The sequence below is a fragment of the Medicago truncatula genome, chromosome 7 (assembly GCF_003473485.1).
Source record: "Medicago truncatula cultivar Jemalong A17 chromosome 7, MtrunA17r5.0-ANR, whole genome shotgun sequence".
Classification (NCBI taxonomy): Eukaryota; Viridiplantae; Streptophyta; class Magnoliopsida; order Fabales; family Fabaceae; genus Medicago; species Medicago truncatula.
In genome coordinates this window covers 55,955,921-55,970,440 of record NC_053048.1, presented here as the reverse complement: position 1 = coordinate 55,970,440, position 14,520 = coordinate 55,955,921, and the positions used below count along the sequence as shown (strand labels likewise).

Below are 14,520 nucleotides of genomic sequence, written 5' to 3'. Positions count from 1 at the left end.
TTAAGTCATTGAAGTTAAAAACAAGTTTATTCTACATAACGACTAAAAGTAATATTACACATTTTGCAAAAAAAAAATAAATATTACAAAGATTAATTTCAACATAAACAAATTTTAAATGTACTAAAACGAAACAACAATGTCAAAAAGTAAAAAAGTTTTAAAAAATGTTAACAAGTACCTTTAGTATATTTGATAAAAAATTTAAAGTGCACATTTTATTTTAAGATTTGTTTATTCAACACGTTGAAATATTAAAAAATAATTTTTTTTACATAAAAATTATCAACCGTTTTTATTTTCGAATCCTTAACAAGACAAAAGAAGGTATATTTGTAAAGTCCAAAAACAAAAAAGTTATTTCTACGGAAACTAAAAATACAAGGGGAATACCGGGTTCGATTCCTAGGGGGAACAACGCTTAGCCAGTGCACATGCCTCTACGCACGAGCCGGATTAGTTGCCCACCTTTGATGGGTCGAAAATTGGTGCGAAAGCCAAAAATAAAATCAAGCTAAATAATTTCATTTTTAGAGCTTATTCTTAATGTAATATTTACATTTAATGTTTTCCCACTGAGAATTATAGAGAAATGATATTTGTACAACCATTTTTGTAAAATTTTCTCTCTCATACTCACATTATCTTCTTATTCTCTCTCTTCCTTTTTTTCTCTCCATTGTTATTGACCAATGAGAAGAAAAAATAACAAGGTTGTCACAAAAGTTGTAATAAAAGAGTTGTTCAAATAACACTACTCATATTTATAACTATATTTTGACTGCTATATAAAGAATATTTGGACAATAAACTTATTTTAAATTTTTCTATAATTTTTTTTTATTTTTTTTTGTAAAAAACTTGCAATTTTTATTCTATTTGAGATTTGAACACGTACGAAGGTGTGTGAAAGAGTTACGAGAGATTTGCAGCGCATAATCGTTCTTGCCGTGCGTGAAGCAGAATTTTAGGATATTTACCATGATTTCAATATTGCGTAGATTCCATATGGGGGCGTTTGTTTTTGGGAAACACTAATTATTCCCAGGAATAACATACCCGGGAATGAAAATATGAAAATTTGATTCTTGGGTATTTGTTAAAAAAAGTGTTTGGCAAATAACTTGACATTCCTGAAAAAATTGGAAGTTACATTTTTTTTTTTTTTAAATCTATGCATAATATCATGGGAATATACATTCCCATCTCTTTACATGAGAATAATGGAAGTTATGGGAAGTTACTCCATTCCCAGGAACCTTTATACCCAGGAATATTTTTTTCTCAACCTCATAACAAACATGGGTATAATCATTCCTTAGCCATGTATTCCCGGGAATGTCATTCTTAACCTTGAAACAAACACCCCAGAGTTTAGATTTTACCCGTCTGTTATTAATTTGCTTAAGAGAATTGTTGTTCCCACATTTGGTTTGGCTATGCCACACGAGTAAATTACTCAAATGCCCCTCGGCAGTTAACTGCAGAATTATGAAACCGGCTGCAGTTAACTGCCGAGGAAAACTTCGGCAGTAAACTATCGAGGAAAACTGAAAACTTCGGCAGTTAACTGCCGAGGAAACCTCAAATCTGTTTTTTTATTTTTTCTTTTATTCTTTCAGAATATTCCGCGGTCTTTATCATTTTTGATTGATTTTTCTTAATAATTCGTTTTTAATTTTATTGATTTGCCTTCCTTATTTATTTTAATTGTATTACTCCTTTAAATCTTTTTTTTTGTTATAACTGCTTTGATCTTCAACAATAATAGTGAATATTTTATTTCCAAATAACTTTCACGGAATTTTCTTCTTTTATTTCCTTTTTACGGAAATATTCACAATTATTTTAATTGTATTACTCATTTGATCTTCTTCTTTTTTTGCCTATTTTATTTCCATAGAACTTTCACGAAATTTTCTTCTTTTATTTCCTTTTTCTTTGTTTTAGGCTTAACATTTAAGTCCTCAAAAAACATTTCAATAAGTGTAAAAATTAAGTATTTGAATATTGTTTTGCAAATTACTTAAAAAAAAAATCTTTGTACACAATTATTTTAATGTAGAAAATATAACAACATATTATACCTTAAAAAAAATCGTTGTGCACAATTATTTTAACGATTTTTTTATTGTTATTTGTATTTAAGTAATGTGCAAAACAATATTCAAATGCTTAATTTTTACACTGATTTAAATGTTATTCTTATTAAAATATATACACATAAGTATAATACTGCAATTATTTAAAACGTACCAAAATAATGATTGAAACATTCAAAATCAATAAATATTATTAAAGACAATATATGGTTTTTGTCAAAAAAAAAAAAAAAAGGTTTGTTATTAATGACAATTTATGGATTTTGTCAAAAAAAAAAAAAAAAAACAGGTTTGAGGTTTCCTCGGCAGTTAACTGCCGAAGTTTTCAGTTTTCCTCGGTAGTTTACTGCCGAAGTTTTCCTCGGCAGTTAACTGCAGCCGGTTTCATAATTCGGCAGTTAACTGCCGAGGGGTATTTGAGTAATTTACTCGTGTAGCATAACCAAACCAAATGTGGGAACATCAATTGTTTAAAGATGGTTGATCGGTAACTTATCTCCAAGCAACGTTAGTGGAAAACATTCATCAAATTCATTATAACTCAGCTTTGGTCGTTTCATTTGGAATCATAGTCTCAAATAAGCCAATACGATGACTTGTAGTTTACTAAAGTTTGATTCAACCATCTTAAGCTTAAAAATACAAGTTAGTATTGATTATTCCATTATATAGCTACAATTATGAATATTTTATTTTGGAGTTGGTCTAGCGAATGAAAACTTTTCAATGAAATGTTGGATTAGTAAAATATATTTAATCGATTCGCTAATTGGTTGATTAATTTTAAATTTTCTTTTGATTCTTTTAATTTGTATCATAATCGAAAATCAGTCAAGTAAGCTCTATAGACATCTTTTTGATGACATTTTCGGCGCTTCCATGCCTAAGAATGTTTGACTAATTTCCTAGTTTTCTTTTGAACCATTGACCTTCTTTTGTAAAAAAAAAAAATAATAATAATGATTAAAATGTATCTAACCTAATTTATCCCTCTAATCTAACGTTTATAAGGAGGAGGAATGCTAACAACACTCTCTCTACCGCTTATTCTTTTATTGGATGAGATCAATGTAGAACCTGCACTTTAAAAAAGAAACCCACGTTAAGTGGTGGAACATATATTGATTTCATCGGATAAAAAAAAGAATAAATGACGAAGAGAGTGTTTAAAAAGAGTGTTGCATCATTTCTCTATGCAAGGAGCGATAATTGGAGTTAGTGGATGATAAGACATATAAATATATGTATGTATGTATATAGGGCAAAGGACAGTAATGTGTGTGGAAGCGAACAAGAGCACTGAGAGAGTGAATCGGAATGAATTGAATTGAATAGAATAGAATAGGCGTTGATACACAGCAATAGGGTTTGTTCTTTCTCTTCTCTTCAATCAATCAATCTTATTATTTATTTATTATGGAGGATGATGCCGATGCCGCTGCTGCCGCCGCTGCCGTGAATAACAACAATAGGGTTTCTTCGTCAAATCCTTACTGGCTGGATGCCTGTGAAGATATTTCTATATCTTGTGATGATATCATTGATTTTGATGTTTCTAATGATTCTGACCAACAACCCAACAACAACAACCAAGACTTTTTTGGTGGTATTGATCGAATCTTTGACAGCATCAAAAACGGCGCTGGTCTCCCTGATCATCCTCCTGCTTCTGCTGCTGATGATGGGAATCAACTACCTCCTACTCATCTTCAACTAGAAGAACAACACCAACAGGTAGAAGAAGAAGAACAAGAACAAGAAAGGTTCAACAAAAGGGCTCGCCTCACCGAAGGAGAAAGGAGAATCAATCATCAACCCAACAACAACAACAAGGACAGGTATGAGAGGTGTTTCAACAATAATAGGAAGAGACCAAGGAATAATAATAATCATAATCATTCCTTTAAAAGAGATGTCAAGGGTTATTGGGAGAGGGATAAGTCTTCTAATGACTTGGTCTTTCGCTCCGGAACTTGGGAACCCAATCTTCATACTTCCCAACACAAAATGGACATAGACAACCCCATCAAACAGGAAAAACCCAAGGAGACTGTTCCTGTTCCTGAGGAAAAAGCCAGACAGTATCAGTTGGATGTTCTTGAGCAGGCAAAGACCAGAAATACAATAGCTTTTCTAGAAACTGGAGCTGGCAAAACCCTCATTGCCGTTCTTCTCATCAAGTCTATACATGAGACATTACATCTCCAAAATAAGAAAATGCTTGCTGTGTTTTTGGTTCCAAAAGTTCCACTTGTTTACCAGGTAAATGCTTTTGCTTAGAGACACTAATATAAGTGCATTGCAATTACTTGTCCATTCATCTTGTTCCTAATTCCCTGTCTCATTACAGCAAGCTGAGGTAATCCGTGAGCGCACTGGATATCAAGTGGGGCACTATTGTGGAGAAATGGGGCAGGATTTCTGGGATGCTCGAAGGTGGCAGCGTGAATTTGACACCAAGCATGTATGTCTTCAATTTTCTATTTAAGATCACTCTTTTTATTAAACTTGTAAGTTTTTCCAGGACGATTGATCTGGCATGGCCTTTTGTGTTATTTTTCATGTGTTACGCATATGATATATGCTTTGTGAATACTCCTATGCCACAACTTGGGATTGGCCCCTTGGGTGTCTCCAAGACACAATTTATCCTAAAAACTAGAGATGTGTGCTTATTGGCTTGTTTTTCGGCATCTTTTAGTTTGTTCCTATTGTTTCACTTAAAAGGCTGTACAAGTGAAATGCTAAAATCATATTCATACATAAAAGACACGACTCTACCAGTTTAAAGATTTTTTTTTTATTGATTTCCCTGACCTTGTTGCTGTTCTTCATCCTCGACCTTGCATGTTTACGACTTTTTGTACTTCAATTTCTCAATTTGTTATTCTTGCTGTAGGTTTTAGTCATGACCGCTCAAATACTTTTGAACATTTTGAGGCATAGCATCATAAAAATGGAAGCAATCAATCTCCTGATTCTTGATGAGTGCCATCATGCTGTGAAGAAACACCCATATTCGCTGGTGATGTCTGAGTTCTACCATACAACGCCCAAAGAAAAGAGGCCATCTGTATTTGGAATGACTGCTTCTCCTGTTAACTTAAAGGGTAATTATGAAGTTGCTCAACTGAAGTTGGGTTCCTATACTGTCACTCTATTTTTTTTCATACCATGATTTGCTTGGGGATTGAATCCCTAATTCGTCAAATTTTTACTCTTTTAGTATATGTGATCAACATTATTTGTGTTAATGGTATATTCAGGTGTTTCCAGCCAAGTAGACTGTGCAATAAAAATTCGTAATCTTGAAAGTAAGCTAGATTCAATAGTTTGTACCATTAAAGATCGTAAAGAGCTAGAGAAACACGTGCCTATGCCCTCTGAGATTGTGGTGAAGTATGATAAAGCGGCCAGTCTATGTTATTTACATGAGCAAATAAAGCAGATGGAGACTGAAGTTGAGGAAGCTGCAAAATCTAGTTCAAGAAGAAGCAAATGGCAGTTTATGGGAGCTAGAGATGCTGGAGCTAAGGAAGAGCTGCGCCAAGTATATGGTGTTTCTGAAAGAACAGAAAGTGATGGAGCTGCAAACCTAATTCAGAAGTTGAGAGCTGTTAATTATGCACTTGGTGAATTGGGACAGTGGTGTGCATATAAGGTACATACTATTTCATGGAGGAATGAGGAATCATGAATTTATTTCATAGCTATCATTATAATATCTCTTTCTTTTTCAGGTTGCACAATCTTTTCTTGCAGCTCTGCAAAATGATGAAAGGGCAAACTATCAACTTGATGTCAAGTTTCAGGAATCTTATCTGAGTAAAGTTGTGTCTCTTCTGAAATGTCAGCTGTCAGAGGGTGCCATTTCTGACAAAAATGATGGAGTAGATGACTCACAAAATGGTGCAGCTCACAGTGGGTCTGATGAACATGAAGAGATTGAAGAAGGAGAGCTTCCAGACAGTCACGGTGAGCGTGGTTGTTCAAATGTTGTAATGGCTAAAATTACATGTCTTGAGTAGTTCACAGTTTGTTGTAGTCTACCTGATAAGTCATTAGTATGCATAAAAAATAGGACTTCTCAGAATTAAGACAATTGTACATGCGCAAAAGCATTAGTATTTTGTGTACATTTATGTATGCACTTTCAGAACTTGGACACTTGGTGGTAGCAATCTCTATATTGCTTCCCATGTAGGAGTATCAAGAAGAAATACTGTCACCACAAGATCCTAAAATATACGCTAGCATTGTGCTTGTTGACCCTTAAAATCATGTTATTATTTCCGACGTCTCTATTTTATGCTTTCAATATGTTAAGCTATTTAAATACCAATGATTAAGATGGTATGTAGTTTGGTCTTCTAATTAAGCTGGGACGCTTTTGTGTAGTTGTCTCTGGTGGGGAGCATGTTGATGTCATAATAGGTGCTGCTGTGGCTGATGGCAAGGTGACCCCCAAGGTGCAGGCTTTAATCAAAATACTCCTCAAGTATCAGAACACAGACGACTTCCGTGCAATCATCTTTGTTGAACGTGTTGTGTCTGCATTAGTTCTACCCAAGGTTATATTTGTAGATTACATGCACTGTTCCTTTTGGTTGCATCAGTTGCATGATCAAGATCCTATTGGTGTCCCACTGTCTATCAATCTTGCAGGTTTTTGCCGAGCTTCCATCTCTTAGTTTTGTCAAGTGTGCAAGCTTGATTGGCCACAACAATAGTCAGGAAATGCGGACCCACCAAATGCATGATACAATTGCCAAGTTCCGTGATGGGCGGGTAAGATTTATATCTCGCTAACTCGAGTCCACAATCAGATTCCCAGGGGGAGAATATATCACTTGTACTTTCCCTATCTCATTTTACTCATTTGTAGGTCACGTTGTTAGTTGCCACTAGTGTTGCTGAAGAAGGTCTTGATATCCGGCAATGTAACGTTGTTATTCGCTTTGATCTTGCGAAGACTGTTCTGGCATACATTCAGTCTAGGGGACGTGCTAGAAAGCCTGGGTCTGATTACATCCTAATGGTTGAGAGGTACTTTGCTATGGCTGTGTCATCTGTTGGTATTTTCCTTTTTGTGTTGTTGAAGTATTATTTTCTAGAGCTTTAGTAAGTCCAAGAAAATTATAACCTCTTTGCGACGGAATTGCATGTGTTTAGCCTCTGGGTTTTGTCCTTCCTTGGATGACCTGTTTTGTTACTTATAGTTTGCATGAATCAAGTTAATGATCTGCTATAATAGCATCTGTTCTGTTATGGTGAAAGGTTCGGATTTCCCATTCAACCAGTGTAACTAGAAAAGATTTTATCAATTTTTCAGTGCTTTTAAACTATTATTATCATTATGATTTTCCTCCAACCATTTTTTTCCGGTTCTTCGGTTCAAGAGGATTTCTATATATAATTAGTGTAAGTAAGGGGAAGGTAGGCTGAAGCTGTAGCATAGTTGTCCCATAGGATTAGAACATGGGATCAATTGGTTTTCTATTTGAAATAAAAACTAAACTTTTTTTTGATTGTGTCAGAAGGATTTATTTGCTAAATGTGAGTTTTCAATCAATGATTAGTTATGCTGTCAAAAGTTACTGCTTTTCTTTCTCCAGTAGACATGCAGTAACCAACACTGGGGATTTGTGTTAGATATGGCATTGATCATCGTTATTTTCCTTCTTTTACATTTACACCTGGTGTTTAATATAACAGTGGGTGCTGACTAACTGAAAAATGTTCCTACCCCCTGGATTGATTTGTTTTGTAAATAGGGGAAATTTGTCACATGAAGCTTTCCTAAAGAATGCCAGGAACAGTGAGGAAACTTTGCGGAGAGAAGCAATAGAGAGAACAGACCTTAGTCATCTGAAAGACAGTTCAAGGTTGATTTCTGTAGATACCCATCCAGAAACAATGTACCAGGTGAAATCTACCGGTGCAGTAGTTAGCTTAAATTCCGCTGTAGGTCTTGTCCACTTCTATTGCTCCCAGCTACCTAGTGACAGGTGCTGCATTTCTGTCTGAGATTGGTGATTTACTTTACTAGCTTTTGTATTTTGCACTTCAAATTATGATTTGGGTGTCTTCCGATCGTCATCCAGATATTCAATTCTTCGTCCCGAGTTTATTATGGAGAAGCATGAAAACTCCGGAGGTCCCACTGAATATTCTTGCAGGCTTCAACTGCCATGTAATGCACCATTTGAAAATCTGGAGGGTCCTATCTGCAGTTCAATCCGCTTGGCACAACAGGCATGTCATCATTTTTTATGAACTTCCATGATTCTGCTCATCTTTATATGCAAGCATTGGTTATTGTTTTGGTGTTTTGCAGGCTGTTTGTCTAGCTGCTTGCAGAAAATTGCACGAAATGGGAGCATTCACTGACATGCTATTGCCGGATAAAGGAAGTGGGGAAGAAAAAGAAAAGGCTGAGCAAAATGATGAAGGGGATGCACTTCCAGGGACTGCTAGACATAGGGAGTTCTATCCTGAAGGTGTGGCTGACATACTGAAGGTTGGTTCATTCTGCAAGTTATGTGGTCTAAGTTTTTGTTTTGTGATGTGAGGGTTTTTTGTTCCAAAAGTTAGAAACATACAAGAACAACCAATGCCTTTTCTTACTGGGTGGGGTTGGCTAGATGATTCAAATGACACCATAATCTCCTATCATAACAGTATCTAATGTCTTGGTAAAAAAATACATGTCGAAGTAAAAAAAAAACTAATGTCAGATCGTTTAAATCCAATTCCTTTTAATGACCAGAACACATTGTCATTTATTATTTGTAAAGAAAACTTGTGTTACAGTATCTCCAATCAAATGCTTTGAGTTTGAAGGCTTTGGAGATGAATCATCAATGGAACTCTTAGAATTTGGGTTTGACAAAATTCAACCCCACAAAACCAACTTATAAGGTGAGGGATGCCCAACAAGTATAACCATTATTCAGGCCATATTACTATCCAGTGTGGAACTCTCGATAGGAACAAACGATAAATAGTGAATTCATTCCATATTACTATCCAGTGTGGAACTCTCAATGGGAACAAAGGATAAATGGTGAAAAGTGCAATCTAGAATCTATAATTCTAAATATTTCCCCATACAGGAAAGGAAAAGAACAAGAATGCGTCTACTATGTATTTGTTCTGTAAAAAAAGATTCTTTTATTGGTCTTCGGTTACAAGAAGGGGATTTATTCTCACCTTTATGTTTTTGCCGATACAACTCTTGTCTTGAGTTTATTGCCTTGTTGCTTAATGCTATCTGGATTTTTAGGGAGAATGGATCTTATCTGGAAAAGATGCTTGTAACAACTCCAAATTGCTTCATCTTTATATGTATACCATAAAGTGCGAGAATGTAGGCCATTCTAAGGATCCGTTCTTGACTCAGGTTTCAGATTTTGCAGTACTTTTTGGCACTGAACTGGATGCAGAGGTAGTAGTTTCTATCTGTATTACTGCTTCGAGATCATATTTGAGTATTATAACTCGTTTTCTTCCTCTGATCACATTCGTTTTGCAGGTCTTATCGATGTCGATGGATCTATTTATCGCTCGAACCGTGACTACGAAGGCGTCTCTTGTCTTTAGAGAGTCAATAGATATCACTGAGAGTCAGGTTAACAGATTAACAGTTGTCTATACTTTTTCCAAATGTTCATAACTTTTAAACACTTTATTTTCTGATAACTGGATGAAACCTATTCATTTATGATATGCAGTTGACGTCCCTGAAAAGCTTTCATGTAAGGTTAATGAGCATTGTCTTGGATGTGGATGTTGAACCATCTACCACTCCTTGGGATCCTGCAAAAGCATATCTGTTTGTCCCAATGGTTGGCGATAAGTCTTCAGATCCTATGAACCAAATTGACTGGCATCTGGTTGAGACAATAATTGGAGCCGATGCATGGAAAAATCCCCTCCAGAAGGCTCGACCAGATGTTTACCTTGGCACTAATGAGAGAACTTTAGGTGGTGACAGAAGGGAATACGGATTTGGGAAATTGCGTCATGGCTTGGCTTTTGGGCAAAAATCACATCCAACCTATGGAATCAGAGGAGCTGTGGCCCAGTTTGATGTAGTGAAAGCTTCAGGATTGGTTCCCAACAGAGATTCCATGGAAACACAAAATCATATCAATATGACTACCAAAGGAAAATTGATGATGGCAGATACATGTACCAGTCCAGATGATCTAGTAGGGAGAATTGTAACTGCTGCTCATTCAGGGAAGAGGTTTTATGTTGATTCTATACGCTATGAAATGACAGCAGAGAACTCTTTCCCTAGGAAAGAAGGTTATCTTGGTCCTCTGGAATACAGTTCATATGCTGATTACTACAAGCAAAAGTATGATGTAGCATTCTCTTTTACATTATATTAGTCTTCTAGTATTTTCTCTTTTGTTTTTATTTTATTTTTATATCCAGCCTAGCCTGCCTAACTATTCCATTTTTCCTTACTCTTTTGTTTGTTTCTTAAAATATGTTGGCCACATTGCACCTGCCTAACTATTCCATTTTTCCTTACTCTTTTGTTTGTTTCTTAAAATATGTTACTGATGATATGTTGGCCACATTGCACCTATAATGTTGTGCAGGAAGACGAGGAAGCTAATCTTAGTCTGTGAAGGAGGCATCTGTTGTCACCTGCAATAGTGAGGGCTATCGAGAATGCCCCATGGAAAGTGACAATAGCATGTTGATCCTTCCAGATTACAGAAGCTTTTTGTCTCTTCCTGCACAACTCAGGGTGCATATGGCTACTGGTTCTCTTTTACTGCTTTTGATTAGATATGGTGTTGATTTGGCTTACAAGCAACAACCTCTTATAAGAGGGCGTGGTGTATCATACTGCAAGAATCTTTTGTCCCCTCGATTTGAACACAGTGAAGGTGCTCTCTCATAATTCCTATTCCGCAATTATTGAGCTTTTCCACAGATTTGTAGATCTTATTTAATGGAGAATGATGCGTGATTGTAGGACATGAAGATGAAACTGAAGAGACCCACGACAAAACTTACTATGTTTTCCTTCCTCCAGAGCTATGCCTAGTACACCCACTGCCTGGATCACTCGTTCGTGGTGCTCAGAGGCTGCCTTCAATAATGAGGAGGGTTGAAAGCATGCTGCTTGCAGTTCAGCTTAAGAATATGATAAATTATCCTGTCCAGGCTTCAAAGGTATCTTCTCAGCTCAAGGTAGTTAGCTTTTAATTCTAGTTTCTGCAGTTAACCCATGCCTTCTACATTAACAGATCTTGGAAGCCTTGACCGCTGCCTCTTGCCAGGAGACTTTCTGCTATGAAAGGGCAGAGCTTCTAGGAGATGCTTACCTGAAATGGGTTGTTAGTCGTTTTCTTTTCCTAAAACATCCACAGAAACATGAAGGCCAGCTTACTAGGATGAGACAACAAATGGTCAGTAACATGGTCTTATATCGGTACGCATTAAGTAAAGGTCTTCAATCATATATCCTAGCAGATCGTTTTGCCCCATCCAGATGGGCAGCTCCTGGGGTGCTACCTGTCTTTGATGAGGATACAAAGGATGAGGAGTCGTCTTTATTTGACCAGGAGCGTTCCATTTTTAAGGCCGAGAGGATGGACAACACTGATGAATTTGAGGATGAAATGGAAGATGGTGAGCTTGAGAGTGATTCAAGTTCTTACCGAGTTCTGTCCAGCAAGACACTTGCAGATGTTGTGGAAGCACTGATTGGGGTATATTATGTTGAAGGTGGTAAGAATGCTGCTAACCACCTTATGAAATGGATTGGTATTCACATAGAGATCGATCCTGATGAGATGGAGTGTATAACGAAGCCATCCAATGTTCCAGACAGCATACTTAGGAGTGTTGATTTTGATGCTTTAGAAGGTGCTCTAAATATTAAGTTTAAAGACAAGGGGCTGCTGATAGAATCCATTACTCATGCCTCCAGACCATCTTCAGGAGTATCCTGTTATCAGCGGTTGGAGTTTGTTGGTGATGCTGTCTTGGACCATCTTATAACCAGGCACTTATTTTTCTCGTACACAGATCTGCCACCAGGACGTCTGACTGACCTTCGAGCTGCTGCTGTAAACAATGAAAATTTTGCACGTGTTACAGTTAAACACAATCTTCACCTGCATCTGCGGCATGGGTCCAGTGCCCTAGAAAAACAGGTTTTATTTCTCCCCAGTGACTTCATTTATTAGTTAGTACTTGGATATGGATCATGTAATCTACTTCTCTTAGTTTCTTGAGCAAGTTGTTGGTGATCTTTTGGTGTCCATGGTCCACTTGACATTGTGCTTTTGGTTGTCTACAGATTAAAGATTTTGTGAAGGAAGTTCAAGATGAATTGTCAAAACCAGGGTTTAACTCTTTTGGTCTTGGAGACTGCAAAGCTCCCAAGGTCCTTGGTGACATCCTTGAATCTATTGCTGGTGCCATTTTTCTTGACAGTGGGAGGAATACTGCTGTTGTTTGGAAGGTTAGCATCCATAGCTTTTAAGCATAGACCCTTTCTTCCTATATTAAGTTTTACGCCAAAATGGGGAAAATTTGATGGAGAATGTTATTGATTGTTTTTTAAATTTTCCCAGGTTTTTCAGCCTCTTTTGCATCCTATGGTTACACCAGAGACTTTGCCAATGCATCCTGTGCGTGAGCTTCAAGAGCGATGCCAGCAGCAGGCTGAAGGCTTGGAGTATAGAGCAAGTCGTGCTGGAAATTTAGCCACTGTTGAAGTATTCATTGATGGGGTACAAGTAGGGGCTGCTCAAAATCCACAGAAGAAAATGGCACAGAAATTAGCTGCCCGAAATGCCCTTGCTGCTTTGAAAGAGAAGGAAGAGAGTAAAATTCAGGAGAAAAATGATGAAAAGGAGACAAAGAATGGGAACCAGACATTTACTAGACAAACATTAAATGATATATGTTTGCGAAGAAACTGGCCTATGCCATTCTACCGGTATGAAATTATAAATTAACTTACATAGCACTTGTCTTTGATTGGATGACATGATTATTAATTTTTACACAATTATATTACTTGTAGGTGTGTGAGTGAGGGTGGTCCTGCACATGCAAAGAGGTTTACATTTGCAGTGCGAGTGAATACTACTGATAAAGGTTGGACGGATGAATGTGTTGGAGAGGCAATGCCAAGCGTCAAGAAGGCCAAAGACTCAGCTGCTGTTCTTCTCTTGGAACTAATAAACAAATTATACTCGTCATAGAAGATATATGGATGCCCCAATCAGAAGCAAGCAGTGGTTGTTTAATAAATTAATTTTACAAATTGTATCTGATTATTTGTGCTTCCAATCAAAAAGATATGGAAGTTATAATCTACATTGCCCTTTTTTTCTGCTAGCATATAAACCTGAGTCCATCACAATATCTTATATTAATTAAATTTATTAAAATAGACCCTCAAATTTGTTTGTTGACAAGTCATCAAATATATGGTCATATAATCAAAATTATGCCACATTCTCCGGTAATCCAATGTATCATTCTCTTAAGTTCTTCCTTGGCTTCACCTTTGAGTTCTTTCACATTCTCAGCTTTCTATAACCACATTTCATTAGCAAGTCAGTTACAAAATACCATTAAAATAATTTGATACCTCTTATAAAACATCCATTTTTGGTTTCACTTAACCTCATGCTTCTTCTTGAGATTGCAATCCTCATTTCTCTCTCAAAGGATGATCCACAAACCTTTTGTCTGCTTTAAATCAGAATCCTAGCAATGTTTCTTAAGTTCACTTGCTAAAAAGTTCATCTCACTCATTTAAACTCTCTTTTACATGTATGCTTGCTTTGTTGCACAAACACAAATTATTTTCATTCATCAACTCAGTCCAAATTAACCATGATTACAGGGGTAAGATCCTTTCCAGTAAAAGTTCTTTTTTTACGTATCTTGTTTCAGAATGTTGTTATACAAGTATCAAAATAGTTGTCTTTGTCATTATGTGTATGTTGCCCCATTTTTTCATGAGAAATAATATATTTAAACAAACATTTTGTGACAACTTTTTGACAATTTTCTCTCATACTCACATTGTGTTTTTACTTTCTCTCTTTACTGCTTTGATTTTTGTGTTAATGCCTATATTTCTTTGTATATTTTGGTTGTCCCAAAAAATTGTTTTTTCATTATATATTTGAACAACTATTCGAGACAGTTTTTATGACAACTTATATTTTCTCTCTTTCAATTAGTTAAACACAATAGAGAAAAAAGAAGAGAGAATAAGTACATAACGTGAGTATGAGAGAGTTATCAAAAAGTTGTTACAAAATGGTTGTATAAATATCATTTCTCTCGATGCATATACATTGAATTGAACTAAATTGGTGCATCTTTATCTCAACATATGCTTAGCTTGATCCCTCTTTTGTTG

The 14,520-nt window shown here is 36.1% G+C and overlaps 1 protein-coding gene across 1 annotated transcript; it reads left to right on the top strand.

Moving 5' to 3' along the window:
- The first annotated feature begins 3,309 nt into the window (after positions 1-3,309).
- On the top strand, positions 3,310-13,612 carry LOC11431448 (endoribonuclease Dicer homolog 1). Its single transcript, XM_003626572.4, has 20 exons — positions 3,310-4,364; positions 4,453-4,566; positions 5,002-5,212; positions 5,369-5,763; positions 5,843-6,077; positions 6,501-6,673; positions 6,768-6,890; positions 6,988-7,148; positions 7,877-8,110; positions 8,207-8,357; positions 8,440-8,622; positions 9,388-9,549; positions 9,637-9,732; positions 9,836-10,467; positions 10,911-11,011; positions 11,101-11,300; positions 11,375-12,286; positions 12,433-12,597; positions 12,710-13,077; positions 13,165-13,612. The coding sequence occupies exons 1-20, from the start codon at positions 3,519-3,521 to the stop codon at positions 13,343-13,345; spliced, it is 5,643 nt and encodes a 1,880-aa protein (XP_003626620.2). The 5' UTR covers positions 3,310-3,518; the 3' UTR covers positions 13,346-13,612.
- Positions 13,613-14,520: the final 908 nt, after the last annotated feature.

Bases quoted from the DNA above. Each gene is read 5' to 3' on its own strand.
- LOC11431448 (XM_003626572.4), top strand. From the start codon at position 3,519: ATGGAGGATGATGCCGATGCCGCTGCTGCCGCCGCTGCCGTGAATAAC. The intron at 5,213-5,368 runs GTAATTATGAAG...TGGTATATTCAG, and splicing joins TTCTCCTGTTAACTTAAAGG to GTGTTTCCAGCCAAGTAGAC. The intron at 5,764-5,842 runs GTACATACTATT...TTTCTTTTTCAG, and splicing joins GACAGTGGTGTGCATATAAG to GTTGCACAATCTTTTCTTGC.